This window comes from Mustelus asterias, chromosome 7 (genome assembly GCF_964213995.1).
Source record: "Mustelus asterias chromosome 7, sMusAst1.hap1.1, whole genome shotgun sequence".
NCBI lineage: Eukaryota > Metazoa > Chordata > Chondrichthyes > Carcharhiniformes > Triakidae > Mustelus > Mustelus asterias.
This window is the reverse complement of record NC_135807.1, coordinates 4,785,077-4,801,669: the sequence shown is the minus strand read 5'-3', so window position 1 is coordinate 4,801,669 and position 16,593 is coordinate 4,785,077. Positions and strand designations below refer to the sequence as shown.

The following is a 16,593-nucleotide window of genomic DNA, read 5'->3' as shown; positions in this document are numbered from 1 at the left end:
GCTTCTGGCTCAGAGGCACTGTGCCAGAAAACCTCCCGAGGTTATGAAAGGTGCTATTGAAATGCGAGCCTTTTTTCTTTCCATTTGTTCGGGAGCAAGCTGTAAAACCAAATGTTGTTTGGTTTGGTTTAGACCCAGATTTGGTAACTGTTTCAGCTTCATTTACATTGAGAAACAATTGTCTTTTTTGTAGAGAACTTAAAATTCTTAAGAGGACATTAGAAATAGGAGCTGTGATAGGCCATTCGGCCCTTTGAGTCTGTTCTGCCATTCAGTAAGCTCATGGTTGATCTTACCTTCTTGCACTACTATCCCCACGTCCCTTAATACTTTTAATGGGGAGGCGATGGCCTAATGGTATTATCACTAGACTATTAATCCAGAAATTCAGCTCATGTTCTGGGGACCTGGGTTCAAATCCCGCCACGGCAGATGGTGGAATTTGAATTCAATAAAAAATATCTGGAATTAAGAATCTACTGATTACCGTGAAACCATTGTCGATTGTTGGAAAAACCCATCTGGTTCATTAATGTCCCTTTAGGGAAGGAAATCTGCCGTCCTTACCCGGTCTGGCCTACATGTGACTCCAGAGCCACAGCAATGTGGTTGACTCTCAACTGCCCTCCAAAGGTAACTAGGGATGGGCAATAAATGCTGGGCCCAGCCAGCGACGCCCATGTCCCATGAATGAATTTTAAAAAAGGAACAGAAAAATCTATCGACCTCTGTCTTGAGTGTGCTCCACAACTGAGTACCCTCTGGGGCGGAGATTCACAATCCTCTGAGGGAAGAGATGTCTACTCATCTCATCCAAAATGGCCCAACCCTGATACTGTGACCCCATTCTGGATCTCCCCAGCTGGGGAAACATTTTCCCATGCCCTTTGAGAATTTTACATCTTGCGATTAGGTCATCCAATGTTTCTAAGTTAATCCACGAGGAGGGGCGTGGGGTGTGGGGGCGGGGGGGTGGGGTGGGGTGAGGGGGTGGTACAGGGAGTGGGGTGATGGATACAAACTTTTGCCCAAATTTTAGAATAATTTCATAGAATCCTAGAATCTGTCGAGGCAGAAGGAGGCCATTTGGCCCATCAAGTCTGCACTGACCACAGTGCCACCCAGGCCCTATCCCCATAACCCCATGTATTTACCCTAGCTAGTCCCCCTGACACTAAGGGGCAATTTAGCTTGGCCAATCCACCTAACCCACACATCTGAGCTGTGCAGTACAAGAGGCCAGAGGTACAAAGAGCGAAGTTGGCCACTTTTCCAAATAATACCATGATATATTTTGATTAATTTGGTCATTTGGATCTTAACTTAGTTTATGTATTAGCCATAAGTAGGCTTACATTAACAAGCAATGAAGTTACTGTGACAATCCCCTAGTCGCCACACTCCGGCGCCTGTTCGGGTAACACTGAGGGGGAATTTAGCACGGCCAATGCACCCTAACCAGCACGTCTTTCAGACTGTGGGAGGAAACCGGAGCACCCGGAGGCAACCCATGCAGACACAGGGAGAATGTGCAGATTTTGCACAGACAGTGACCCGAGCCGGGAATCGAACCCGGGTCCCTGGCGCTGTGAGGCAGCAGTTCTGACCACTGTGTCACCGTGCCGTCCAGACTTTAAATTTGAGGTAAATAGGCTTCACAGCACCAAGGCAGTGGCACTCATTATGTCACTAAGAAGAATGTTTGCGATACACGGCATCCTGGAGGTGAGGGTTGTCATATGAGACAACAGTCCTCAGTTTGCTAACGAGCTGTTCTATGGCTCTCCGCAGGAATGTGGTTTCACATATGTGACTAGTTCCCCGAGTTACCTTCAGTCAAACCGAGAAGCAGAAAGAGTAGTTTGAACAACAAGGAATTGACGGAAAAGAACAAAGATCTTAACCTCACAGCTACCAAGTAGGTTCTCACCATCAGAACTATTGATTGGAAGATAGCTGTGAACGTTGTTGGATGTTGCCTGGTACGGAGGGCATTAGTTATGAGGAGAGGTTGGAGAAACTTGGTTTGTTCTCACTGGAACGACGGAGGTTGAGGGGAGACCTGATAGAAGTCTACAAGATTATGAGGGGCATGGACAGAGTGGATAGTCAGAAGCTTTTTCCCAGGGTGGAAGCGTCAATTACTAGGGTGGCACAGGTTTAAGGTGCGAGGGACAAGGTTTAAAGGAGATGTACGAGGCAGATTTTTTACACAGAGAGTAGTGGGTGCCTGGAACTCGTTGCCAGGGGAGGTAGTGGAAGCGGATCCGGTAGTGACTTTTAAGGGGCATCTTGACAAATACATGAATAGGATGGGAATAGAGGGATATGGTCCCCGGAAGGGTAGGGGGTTTTAATTCAGACGGGCAGCATGGTCAGTCAGACTTGGAGGGCCGAAGGGCCTGTTCCTGTGCTGTAATTGTCTTTGTTCTTTGTAAGTTCCTGCTCTACCACAAGAACTCCAACCTAACATTATCTCAGATGATCCTGAGTGAGTTGGGAAGTGTGAGGAGCTAGAAAGAGACAGACAGGCTCATAACTTCATCTTCAGCCACAGAGCATGAAACTTGAAAGTTCTCCAGTTGAGGGGAAGCAGGTGGATATGAGATCAACAGAAAGAAGCCATTGTACTGGACAGAGCTTCAGAGTCGGGATCATTGGGAAGGAAACCAATGGAACCATGGTGCAAATCTGATATAAAAGCAACTTTATGAGTTTATTTATTAGTGTCACAAGTAGTCTTACATTAACACTGCAATGAAGTTACTGTGACAATCCCCTAGTCGCCACACTCCGGCGCCTGTTCGGGTACACTGAGGGAGAATTTAGCATGGCCAATACACCTAACCAGCCCATCTTTCAGACTGTGGGAGGAAACTGGAGCACCCGGAGGAAACCCACACAGACACGGGGTGAACGCGCTGACTCCACACAGACAGTGATCCAAGCCGGGAATCGAACCCGGGTCCCTGGCACTGTGAGGCAGCAGTGTAACCACTGTGCCACCCTCCTCAATAATAACTAATAAACAGTTTCCTTTATTGACTAGGTCGTTATTTAAAGTTACATTGTTTAGCGGTAAAAGTCTTAATTCTTTTTGACTTCTAATCTTTCTTTTCTACTCTCTGAAGCCAGAGAGCAGCCTGTTAATAAGTTTATTCAGTTGATTAATTGGTTTGCCAAATTTATCTGATGGAAAATACAATGCGAGCCTTGTTCTTTTTAGGTGTCTTTTCTTCATTATTTTTTTTTGAAAAGCCCTCAGACGTTGTTGTGTGAGCTGGTCACAGAAACCTTCCCAGCTGAAATGAGTTTAAACTGGGATAAATCACGGTGAGGGCGAGGGCGGCCTTTGGAATTCAACCCCACTCACCGTTCCACGAAGCCTTGTACTGTAGCCCCACACTCGTCTTTGTCCCAGTGTCTAAACTTTAATAGTTAAGACTGAAAGGAGGGAACAAGAAGTCCCAACCTTGAATGAAAGGAGCTGAAAGGATCTGGTGTTTTGGCAAAGGTTTTGAATCTGATATCGCACTTTCAGAACATTTTTATTCATGCTAGTAATTTTCAATCCTTTTCTCATGGTGGCACAGTGGTTATGGCAGCACAGTAGTTGGCACTGCTGCCTCACACTGCCAGGGATTCAGGTTCGATTCCCGGCTTGGGTCACTGTCTGTGCGGAATCTGCACGTTCTCCCCGTGTCTGCGAGGGTTTCCTCCGGGTGCTCCGGTTTCCTCCCACAGTCCGAAAGACGTGCTGGTTAGGGTGCATTGGCCGTGCTAAATTCTCCCTCAGTGTAACCCGAACAGGGGCCAGAGTGTGGGACTAGGGGATTTTCACAGAAACTTCTTTGCAGTGTTAATGTAAGCCTACTTGTGACACTAATAAATAAACTTTAAAAACCCATCCGGTTCACCGATATCCTTTAGGGAAGGAAATCTGCCGTCCTTACCCGGTCTGGCCTACATGTGACTCCAGAGCCACAGCAATGTGGTTGACTCTCAACTGCCCTCTGAACAAGGGCAACTCGGGATGGGCAATAAATGCTGGCCAGCCAGTGACATCCATGTCCCACGAATGAATGAAAAAAAGGATGGTGTAAATTATCCAGCAAGGCACACTCAGCCCTGTTCCAAAATCATGTGGGCAGCTTCCAGCAATTTAATTCAGCTTACCAAAAGAAAGTTTGTGATTTGTTCAACAACTTTTTCCGATGGTTTGGTACCAAATGAAAGATGATTTTTCTTTGTGAATTATTAGCCAGTCTCGCACAGCCACACGCTGGGTTTCAGCCTGAATGATGAGTTTAAAATAAGTAGAGCAGCGGACACCTGACGGAGCAACTATACAGCACGGCTCGGCTAGGAGACGTGACTCCACACGAGCGTCGCACACCTGCGGTACACTGTCACTTTCTCCAGCTCCATGCTCATTAACCAGGACTTAAACAGTGAGAGGGCTGCTACACAAACACTAACTATTAGAAACGAGGCGGTGAAGGGAAGGTGGGGCATCCTGGTGGGGGTGGATTGTGATTGGATGGGGGAATGGGGAGGGGGTGGGGGGGGGGTGTGTGTGGCGGGGAGGTGACCTTTCAGCACGAGCGCCAGAGACACGGTCAATAATTGGGGAAATATCCCGTTGTTGCCACTAAACCTTTCCTGGGTGTGGAATGCCACAACTATTCGGTAGGAAGATGGGCGAATTTTGGTTGTTTAGACTGTAACGCTATTATGTGCCACAGTGGAGTTATAAGGCATTGAATTAGTCACTGCCTAATTGTTAATGCGAGCCCCAGACTCCGCATTTGTTTAAGTTTAAAGTTTATTTATTAGCGTCACAAGTAAGGCTTACATTAACACTGCAATGAAGTTACTGTGAAAATCCCCAAGTCGCCACACTCTGGCGCCTGTTCGGGTTCACTGAGGGAGAATTTAGCACGGCCAATGCACCCTAACCAGCACGTCTTTCAGACTGTGGGAGGAAACCGGAGCACCCGGAGGAAACCCACGCAGACACGGGGAGAACGTGCAGACTCCGCACATACAGTGACCCAAGGCCGGGAATTGAACCCGGGTCCCTGGCGCTGTGAGGCAGCAGTGCTAACCACTGTGCCACCCCATTGGCCCGACTACGTCTTACTCTCCCCGTTTGCATTGCTGAATATTCTACATTCGGTGACTGAGTTGGACATTCAGCCATGATCGTGACGACTGGCGGAGCAGGCTCGAAGGGCCGAATGGCCTCCTCCTGCTCCTATCTCCCATGTTTCTCAAGCAGACTGTGTAGCTGGAAGCATGCTTGGTGAGGCTTCTTTCTCCCGCTTTGACTAACAATTCGTTATTTCCTCCGCAGTAGAAGAAAATGAGACAGAAGAGCTACATCCTACTGTGGGCCAGTCAAGCATTCAGAGTGGTGAGTTTAAATCTCTAATCAGCCACCATTTATCAGCGGAATTAGTTGTTGCAAGTCTTGAGGTTGTGCCACGCTTGTAGTGGCTCTGTGGAGAATCTGCGTGTTTCGGTAAGCGACAGATGTCAAAGCACTGACAGACACCCTCTCTCACATGTTTAAACTCGGGCAATTTAAGGAATTACGCACTGGAAAATATCTTTGCCGCCGAGAATTTCTTTCCAGTAGAATTCTCTCGCTAACGAGAAGGTAAATCATCACCGAGAGGGGTCCGGGGCGTTTCTCTGTCTCCTCTGCACATCTTTGCTTTTTAAAAAAAGAAGCGGAGGTGGCAATGAAATAACAAGAATGACATCTCCATCTGTCAGTGTGTGTCTGTACCTGAGACTGAGGCAAGCTGTAATATCTCACCTACACCCTTGAAATCTGCCGCCGTGTTAAACTGGCTCTAAAATTAACTTGTTACTGAGGCTGCAAGATCGTAAACAGATATTTCTCGAGACTGTTCTGTTAAAGGAGTCGGCTGTGGGGGAGAATTCAGACACGCGGGTTGTACTCATGGTAAATGAAGGGCTGAGAATCATACAGAGAGGATGGAGGCTATTTGGCCCATTGTGCCCATACTAGTCCTTTGGAAGAGTGGGCGGCACGGTGGTTAGCACTGCTGCCTCACAGCGCCAGGGACCCGGGTTCGATTCCTGGTTTGGTCTGCGCGCAGTCTGCACGTTCTCCCCGTGTCTGCGTGGGTTTCCTCCGGGTGCTCCGGTTTCCTCCCACAGTCTGAAAGACGTGCTGGTTAGGGTGCATTGGCCGTGCTAAATTCTCCCTCAGTGTTACCCGAACAGGTGCCCGGAGTGTGGCGACTAGGGGATTTTCACTGTAACTTCATTGCAGTGTTAATGTAAGCCTAGTTGCGACACAATAAATAAACTTAGAAAGTTATATAAACTTAGGGAGTACGTGGGATTACGGGGATCGGGCCTGGGTGCGATTGTTGGGAGATTTGGTGCAGGCTTGATGGGCCGAATGGCCTCTGTTTTCACTGTGGGGAATTTTATCTGATCAGTCCCACTCCCCTAATCTTTCCCTGACAACCGGGATTTTTTTTTTGCTTTCCAGTACTTATCCGATTCCCTTTTTGAAAGAAACTATTGGATTTGTTTCGACTTGCCGTGTTTAAAAGAAAAAGAAAATTCTCCCCCACTCCCCCCTGCAAGGTTGGATTTTGTTTTGCCAGTTATCTGAAGCGTGTGTCCTCAGCTTCCCGTCTCTCCAGCAGTGAACACAAGTACGCGGGAAGAAGCCACCCAAACCTCTCAGGATTTTGAACACATGGTTTGCGCCCCTAGGCTGGGCCCGCTGTGTTTGTGGAGACGGTCGGCTCAGTGTCGTACATCCTCTTTGTATGAAGCGCTGGATCGCACACAATTCCTGTTGGACTGTCACGGGACTCCTCTCGCTCTGAACATTCCCTTTGCTCTGGCTGACATCTCCGGGGCTGACGCTATGGAGCTGGGTTCGAGCAGTCGGTGGCAATGCCTAGCATCACCTTGGAGACAGCCCCCCCCCCCACGGGGAAACACCCAACACGGAAGGAATTGGTCACCCGCTCGTTCAACAGAATTATGCCAGAAAAATGCACTGCGCGGATACAGGCCATTCGGCCCTACTGGTCCGTGCTGGTGTGGATGCTCTACCTGAGCATCCTCCTATCCCCGCCTCCCTTCCCCCATCCCCACTTCATCTCACCCTATCAGCACATTCTTCTGGCCCTTTCTCCCGTAAAAGAAACATAGGAACTAGAAGCAGGAGGAGGCCATTCGGCCCTTCGAGCCTGCTCCACCATTCATTATGATCATGGCTGATCATCGAATTCAATATCCTGATTCCCCCCTTCCCCTGTGAGCCTGTGGAATTCACTACCCCAGAGAGCATTGAAGAGGATTTGCAGAAGGAGCTCGAGATATAGCTCTTGGGGTGAAGTGGATCAGTCGATTTCGGGGGATGTCGGGAGCAGGATATTGAGTTGGATGATTAGCCATGATCATAGTGAATGGCGGAACAGGCTCGAAGGGCCTCCTCCTGCTTTTCGATGTTTCTAAAAGATTACCCTTAAATGGGTCGATGCCACTGCCCCCACCAATCCGATAGGGAGTTCCACATTCTGTGGGCTGGATGTGAAGCAGATTGTAATCTCTCAGTCACGCCCTTCAGTCCTATTGAACCATTTCTGGACAGTTTCATTTGGGGATTGAGTCCTCTTTTAGAAAGGGCAAAATGGGGTTGAAAGGGTAGATGGGGTGGCACGGTGGCACAGTGGTTAGCACTGCTGCCTCACAGTGCCAGGGACCTGGGTTCGAATCCGGCCTCGGGTCTGTGTGGAGTTTGCACATTCTCCTCGTGTCTGCGTGGGTTTCCTCCGGGTGCTCCGGTTTCCTCCCACACTCCAAAGATGTGCGGGTTAGGTGGAGTATTGGAGTATTGTGAACAGTTTTGGACCCCATATCTAAGGCTCGATGTGCTGGCCTTGGATAGGGTCCAGAGGAGGTTCACAAGAATGATCCCTGGAGTGAAGAAGTTATCGTATGAGGAACGGCTGAGGATTGTGGGTCTGTACTCAGTGGAGTTTAGAAGGATGAGGGGGGATCTTATTGAAACTTACAGGATACTGCGAGGCCTGGATAGAGTGGACATGGAGAGGATGTTTCCACCAGTAGGAAAAACTAGAACCAGAGGGAACAACCTCAGGCTAAAGGGACGATCCTTTAAAACAGAGACGAGGAGGAATTTCTTCAGCCAGAGAGTGGTGAATCTGTGGAGCTCTTTGCCGCAGAAGGCTGTGGAGGCCGGGACATTGAGTGTCTTTAAGACAGAGATAGATAGGTTCTTGATTATTAAGGGGATTAGGGGTTATGGGGAAAAGGCAGGAGAATGGGGATGAGAAAAATATCAGCCATGATTAAATGGTGGAGCAGATTCGATGGGCCGAGTGGCCTAATTCTGTTCCTATATCTTATGGTCTTATGGTCTTACTGACGATGCTAAATGTACAGGGTTACAGGGATAGTGCAGGAGAGAGGGCTTAGGTATGCTGCTTTGTCAGAGAATTGGTTGAGACGTTGATGGGCTGAATGGCCTCTCCTGCACTGTCGGGATTCTATGAATTTTATGGACACTGTTCCTCTGGTGCCGGAGGAGTGCAGAACAAGGGGGCAAAAATTTAAAATTCAAACCAGGCCTCTCGGGTGACGTCAAGAAGCAATTCTTCACGGGGTGGGGTGTGGGGGTCGGGGATTGGTGGGTGGGGAGGGGTGGTTGGAGGCTGAATGGCCTCCTGTCGTTCCTGTGTGTAGACAGTGCCGAGCTCCTCCCATGTTGGAAGGTGCCTGCAGGTCCCGGCCTGTTCAGCGTGGCCACTTCACGATGGTGATAACGTGTCTTCCATTGCCAAATTGGAAAGAGGAAAAACAAGAAATAATAAAAGAAATAAAATTGCAGTCCAGGAAATGGAGACAACTACTCCAACAGACTTCCTGTTGGGAGGAGTGTCTGCTGCTGTCACTGGTGCGAGTCGCTTTGCTGCTCTTAAACAACCCTGCTGCATTTGGGAGTCATGTGGCCAGCACAGCTGCCAGAACAAAACAACAGATAACTGCGGCCCCAAGGGGACCCACCCACTGTGCTGGGGTGGACACTCGACTTTTCTCCAGAGTTCCAGAAGGATTGCTGCCTCCGCTCCAATTTCTCCTGCACTCGATCCATCCCAACCCTTGTGTTCATCAGCTGAGTGAGGACTGAGCCTGAAACATCTCACCAATCACAAAAGGACCAGCCGCAGGATTAGATTTGATTTGATTTATTATTGTCACATGTATTAACATACAGTGAAAAGTATTGTTTCTTGCGCGCTACACAGACAAAGCACACCGTTCATAGAGAAGGAAAGGAGAGAGTGCAGAATGTAGTGTTACAGTCATAGCTAGGGTGTAGAGAAAGATCAACTGAATGTGAGGTAGGTCCATTCAAAAGTCTGACAGCAGCAGGGAAGAAGCTGTTCTTGAGTCGGTTGGTACGTGACCTCAGATTTTTGTATCCTTTTCCCGATGGAAGAAGGTGGAAGAGAGAATGTCCGGGGTGTGTGGGGTCCTTAATTATGCTGGCTGCTTTGCCGAGGCAGCGGGAAGTGTAGACAGAGTCAATAGATGGGAGGCTGGTTTGTGTGATGGATTGGGCTTCATTCATAACCCTTTGTAGTTCCTTGCGGTCTTGGACAGAGCAGGAGCCATACCAAGCTGTGATACAACCAGAAAGAATGCTTTCTATTCTTCATCTGTAAAAGTTGGTGAGAATTGTAAATTTCCTCAGTCTTCTGAGAAAGTAGAGGCGTTGGTGGGCTTTCTGAACTATAGTGTCGGCATGGGGGGACCAGGACAGGTTGTTGGTGATCTGGACACCTAAAAACTTGAAGCTCTCGGCCATTTCTACTTCGTCCCCGTTGATGTAGACAGGGGCATTTGTGGCAGTGCAGGTGAAGGCTATTCGGCCCATTGTGTCTCTGCTGGCTCTCTGCGAGAGCAACTTGCCTAGTCCCGCTTTCCCAGTATCCCTACAAACATTTCCTCTTTGGAATAGTTATCCAGTTACCTTCTGGAAGCATCTATTGAAGCTGCCTTCACCCTGCCAAACTGTGGCAGCTCAGTCCAGATCCTGACTAATCGCTGTGTTTAAAATAAAAACACGTGGATTTTCTTACTCCGCCTGCCATTGCCAATCATTTTAAATCACGTTCTCAACCCTGCTATCAATGGGAACAGTATCTCCCGATCTACCCTGTCCAATCTCCTTGGGATTTTGAACACATTTTTATCGAATCTCTTAATCTTCTCCAAGGATGCTTGTACCAGCCTGGCCAACCAATTCGTGTAACCGGAATCCTTGGAGACATTCCTGTGAGCAATTTTCTAAAGGGGACTCAAACTCTGTGTCTTTCTAAACACAAGAAAACGCAATCTTGGCTACCAAGGATACATTTGTCTTTCTGTTTTCTCTCTGCCCTCCTTGGGGTGGCGGAGGTGAGGGCCTGTTTGGCTCCGAGGTGCCAGGTTGCCAGTACTGACCATCCTCTAGGTGTGTCGCTATTGACGATGGATTGTGCTCAATTATGGTTGTGTCCTTGCGAGCAGCCTTGACAGGCCTGGCTGGTTGTTGCTGCCATCAACTCCTAGGCCATCACTTCCCTGTCCGGTGGGGCCCAAGACAGTTTTAATCCCTCTTGTAACTAACTCGGCGCAAATTCAACTGTACATCTTTGGAGTGTGGGATGAAACTGGAGCACCCAGAGAAAACCCACGCAGACACGGGGAGAACGTGCAAACTCCACACAGTGACCCGAGCCAGGAATCGAACCCCGGTCCCTGATGCTGTGAGGCAGCAGTGCTAGCCACTGTGCTACCACCGTTTTCTGTTCATTGTCCAATTTTGCTTGATAAACAACACACTTTACCAAAGCAGTTTTCTGTATTGTATTGTATTGGTATTGTGATAGGCTCAGTAAGTTTGAATATAGGTTGTGCCGTGCAGTCTGGGATAAGACTGGCGTTAAGACCCGCCAGCGACATAGTAGAATCCATGTTGCACTGTGCCAATGGCAGATAATTACCAGTCCTGTTTAACATTGGATCTGTGATTGGACTGGTTAAAAACATTGCTAATCCTCCGGGTATGTTTGTGTCAAAGTTTTGGATTCCTGCGTTACAGTACTGAATGTAGAATATTGTTGGAATTGAGCTAGTCAGATATTTTCACCAATCATAGAATCTACAGCGCAGAAGGAGGCCATTTGGCCCATCTAGCCTGCACCGACAACAATCCCACCCAGGCCCTATCCCCATAACCCCACATAGTCTAATCCCCCTAACGCAATAGGGCAATTTAGCATGGCCAATCCACCTAACCCGCACATCTTTGGATTGTGGGAGGAAACTGGAGCACCCGGAGGAAACCCACGTAGACACGGGGAGAATGTGCAGACTCCACACTGACAGTCACTCGAGGCCGGAATTGAACCCGGGTCCCTGGTACTGTGAGGCAGCAGTGCTAACCACTGTGCTGCCCCAGTCAATAGCCTCTGACTGAATGTCTGAATTGAAGCTTCCACCATACAGATTATTGTTAATGATGAGGAAAATGGAAATGGAGGGCCCCACCTGACACTGTCCATAACCCCAGACTAAAGCACGATTGATTGAGGGCGGTGGGCGAAGTCTTGACTTTAACTCTTTGGCTTTTGCTCAGATTTAAATGACCAAATTAGTGAAGCAGAGAAGGAAATCTGCAAAAAAGCAGAATGAGAATGAGTGAAATCCTGGAAATGTGCACACAGCGAGTTCCTCCAATATTCTAATTGGAACTGCCCAATGTTGACCCTAAGTCACTATTCTTCAAATTGAGTTGAGGAATTATTGGGGCGAATCTGGGCAGTTCTGGGAATATGAAAACAATTTCATTCCTCTAACGCCTTTCACATCCTGAGGACCTCCCAAAGCACTTTATAGCCAATGAAACGATAGTTGAAGTGTCGTCACCATGCTAACGGGGGAAGCATGGCTGCCAATTTGTACACAGTAAGATCCTATAAACAGCAATGTCGAAGCTTCGTGTTGATTTGTCTTTTTATTGATGGTTGATTATGGGGTAAATATTGCCCAGGGCACTGTTGATAACTTTCCCTGCTCTGCTTTGAAATACTGTCACGGGATGTTCTATGCCCACCTTAGAATGAGAATGTTTCTCATTCTATCCCCAAAGGTGGCACCTGTGACAGTGCAGAGTCCGCCAGTGAGGGTGCTTGTCACTGTGCCCCAGAGCTTGAATGTAATTCTGTGCAATTCCATTGGTGGCACAGTGGTTAGCACTGCTGCCTCACAGCACCGGGGCCCAGGTTTGATTCTCAACTAGTTTGCACCTTCTCCCCGTGTCTGCGTGGGTTTCCTCCGGGAGCTCCGGTTTCCTCCCACACTCCAAAGATGTGCGGGTTATGTGGATTGCCCATGCTAAATTGCCCCTTAGTGTCAGGGGGACTAGCGGGGTAAATATATGGGGTTATGGGGATAGGGCTTGGGTGGGATTGTGGCTGGTGCAGACTTGATGGGCCGAATCAAACTCTAGACAGCCATATGAACGGAGTGGGAATGGAGGGATACAAAAGAATGGTCTAGTTTGGACCAGGGAGCGGCGCGGGCTTGGAGGGCCGAAGGGCCTGTTCCTGTGCTGTATTGTTCTTTGTTCTTTGAATGGCCTCCTTTGGCACTGTAGGATTCTATGATTCTATGAACTGTTTTGGGAAGCCAATCCGTGCGTTAACAATTTCTGCTGAAATAAAAACCGCTCAATTCCTCATCGCTTTCTCTCTCTCTTTTTCTCTTCCTCTGTCCCTCTCTCTTTCTCTCTCTCTCTCTCTTTCTCTTTCTCTCTCTTTCTCTCTCTCTCTCTCTCTCTCTTTCTCTTTCTCTCTCTCTTTATCTCTCTATCTCCCTCTCTTCCTCTCTCTTTTGCAAAGGAGTGGGTTGATTTGAGTATGGTCTGTACTGTGCCTAACTGTGATATAAAGTTTTGCAATTGTTTGATATCTGGAAACGTTGTGTCTATCCTGATGAGTGCGAGATGAAAAGCTTCAGCAACATGTCTCTCTTTTCAGTGAGAATCAAGTTCTGTTCTTCCCAGTGGCTGGTTTGATACATCTGTTACCCTCCTTAGCCGGTCTGTGCAGCAGTGAATTCCACTCTGAATCAATTCTTTAGGTGAAATTAAGGGAAGAAATGAGTTTTTTTTAAAGGGCTACGTTACATTTAAAAGGCTGAGTTACGGCTGAAGCCCTGCATTCAAAGGTAGAGTCAGAGAGATATACAGCACGGAAACAGGCCCTTCGGCCCAACGTGTCCATACCGACCAGGTTTCCTGAACTGACCGAGTCCCATTTGCCTGCGTTTGGCCCGTATCCCTCTAAACCTTTCCCACCCATGTATCTGTCCAAATGTCTTTACAATGTTGTAACTGGAGCTGCCTCTCCCACCTCCTCTGGCAGCTCATTCCAAACACTCACCACCCTCTGTGTGAAAAAGTTGCCCCTCAGGTCCCTTTTAAATCTTTCCCCTCTCACCGTAAACCTATACCGTCTAGTTTAGAATTCCCCCACCCTGGGGAAAAAGACCTTGACTATGCACCCTATCTATGCCCCTCTATAAGGTCACCCCTCATCCTCCTACATTCCAGGGAAAAGAGTCCCAGGTTCCTGGCAGTGTGTGGTTCTGGGTGAAATGGCTGAAGATTATGGAAAATGACTTTGGCCAGCTGCTTTCTGGTTTTCTGATGACTGCATGTTGTTGATACAGAACTACAGACATCGGTACAACTGGACCGAGCAGAAATGTCAGTATTTTTAAATTTATTTGTTGGATTTTTATGAAGATGTGACTAGTGCGGTTGACGGAGGGGAACCGGTGGATGCGGTGTTTTTGGATTTCCAAAAGGCGTTTGATAAGGTGCCTCACAAAAGGTTGCTGAAGAAGATTGGGTCACACGGAGTTGGGGGTAGGGTGTTAGCGTGGATTGGGGATTGGCTATTCGACAGGAAGCAGAGAGTCGGAATAAATGGGTGATTTTCTGGTTGGCAGATGGTAACTCGTGGCGTGCCGCAGGGATCGGTACTGGGGTCTCAACTATTTACCATTTCTATCGACGATCTGGAGGAGGTGACTGAGTGTAGGGTAACAAAGTTTGCAGACGACACAAAGATAAGTGGAAAAGTGAATCGTGTGGAGGGCGGAGAAGGTCTGCAGAGAGATTTGGACAGGCTGAGTGAGTGGGCGAGGATCTGGCAGATGGAGTATAACGTTAACAAATGCGAGGTTATTCACTTTGGAAGAAATAATAGCAAATTGGATTATTATCTAAATGGAAAGAAATTACAACATGCTGCTGTGCAGAGGGACCTGGGGGTCCTTGTGCATGAGACGCAAAAACCCAGTCTGCAGGTGCAACAGGTGATCAAGAAGGCAAATGGGATGTTGGCCTATATCGCAAGGGGGATAGAATATAAAAGCAGAGATGTCTTGCTGCATCTGTACAGGGCATTGGTGAGGCCGCAGCTGGAATACTGTGTGCAGTATTGGTCCCCTTATTTGCGGAAGGATATATTGGCCTTGGAGGGAGTGCAGAGAAGGTTCCCCAGGTTGATACCAGAGATGAGGGTTGTTGATTATGAGGAGAGACTGAGCAGATTGGGTTTGTACTCGTTGGAATTTAGAAGGCTGAGGGGGATCTTATAGAGACCTATAAGATAATGAAGGGGCTGGATAGGGTAGAGGTGGAGAGATTCTTTCCACTTAGAAAGGAAGCTAGAACTAGAGGGCACAGCCTCAAAATAAAGGGGGGTCAGTTTAGGACAGAGTTGAGGAGGAACTTCTTCTCTCAGAGGGTGGTGAATCTCTGGAATTCTCTGCCCACTGAAGTGGTGGAGGCTACCTCGTTGAATATGTTTAAATCACGGATAGATGGATTCCTGATCGGTAAGGGAATTAGGGGTTATAGGGATCAGGCGGGTAAGTGGAACTGATCCACTTCAGATCAGCCATGATCTTATTGAATGGCGGGGCAGGCTCAAGGGGCTAGATGGCCTACTCCTGCTCCTATTTCTTATGTTCTTATTCGTGGGACATGGGTGTCACCGGTCGGCCAGCATTTATTGCCCATCCCTAATTGCCTGAGGGCAGTTGAGAGTCAACCACATTGCTGTGGCCCTGGAGTCACATTTAAGCCAGACCAGCTAAGTACTTAGTAGGACAGTAGGACAGATTTCCTTCCCTAAAGGACATTAGTGAACCAGATGGGTTTTTCCAACAATCGGCAATGGTTTCAGGGTCATCAGTAGATTCTTAATCCCAGATATTTTTTATTGAATTCAAATTCCACCACCTGCTGTGGCGGGATTCGAACCCGGGTCCCCAGAACATTAACTGAGATTTTGGATTAATAGCCGAGCGATAATACCACTAGGCCACCGCCTCTCCATTGTTGTTTCGGCAACCTTCAGTGCCTTGACACAAAAGAGTGGCTGCTCCAGAAACGCAAAGTTCAATTTTTGCCTGACTAGAGGGATTTTTTCCTGAGGAGAGGTTGAGTAGATTGGGTCTGTACTCATTGGAGTTTAGAAGAATGAGAGGCGACCTTATTGAGGATTCTCAGGGGGCTTGACAGAGTAGATGCTGAGAGGATGTTTCCTCTTGTGGGAGAGTCTGGGACCAGACTCATCTCAGAGTAAGGGGTCACCCATTGGAGACAGAGATGAGGAGGAATTTCTTCTCTCAGAGGATTGTGAATCTTTACCGCAGAGGGCTGTAGCGACTGGGTGGTTAATAATGTTCAAGGTGGAGACAGACAGATACTTAACCGGTAAGGGAATCGAGGGTTAGGGGGATAAGGTGGGAAAGTGGAGTTGAGGATTATCGCATCAGATCAGTCATGATCTCATTGACTGGTGGAGCAGACTCGATGGGCCGAATGGCCTACTTCTGTTCCTCTATCTTATGGAGTTTGGAAATTGGAGGAAGGTCCCTCCAATGATTTCCTGCTCCTTCGATAGCAGAGGGATTAAAGCGTAAAGTATCTCTGATGTTAATCTCTCCACCATTGGTTGTCCTGTCTTCAGTTGCCAAGACCCTGAGCTCTCCTGATTGGACAGGCTAGGCTAGGCCCATAATCCCTGGACTGAAACAAAGGAGAGAGGCTCTAATTGAAAAATAGGGAGGCTCTAATTGAAAAATAGGTCGGAACAAGGTGAATGAGTTGATGGTGCAAATCAGCACAAGTGGGTACGATCTAGTGGCCATTACAGAAACGTGGCTGAAAGGTGACCAGGACTGGGAGATGAATATCCAGGGGTATCAGGCGTTTAGGAAGAATAGACAGGAAGGAAAAGGTGGTGGGGTCGCGCTATTAATAAGAGATAATATCAGGGTAGTACTGAGGGATGACATAGGCTCTGAGGAACAAAACGTGGAATCATTTTGGGTAGAGATGAGGAATAGTAGAGGGAGAAAGACACTAGTAGGTGTGGTATATAGGCCCCCAAATAATAATGTTGAGGTAGGGAGGGCTGTAAACAAGCAGATAAGGGATGCGTG

General features: G+C 48.0%; 1 protein-coding gene across 4 annotated transcripts in view; it reads left to right on the top strand.

Annotated features, from left to right (window-relative positions):
• Window positions 1–16,593, top strand: part of znf521 (zinc finger protein 521) — a 474,497-nt gene that overhangs the window by 17,407 nt on the left and 440,497 nt on the right. For all 4 annotated transcript variants that reach the window (XM_078215600.1, XM_078215599.1, XM_078215602.1 and 1 more), the window contains exon 2: window positions 5,357–5,416. In XM_078215600.1, the coding sequence (XP_078071726.1) occupies window positions 5,357–5,416 (60 nt within the window). The remainder of the gene's footprint in view (window positions 1–5,356; window positions 5,417–16,593) is intronic.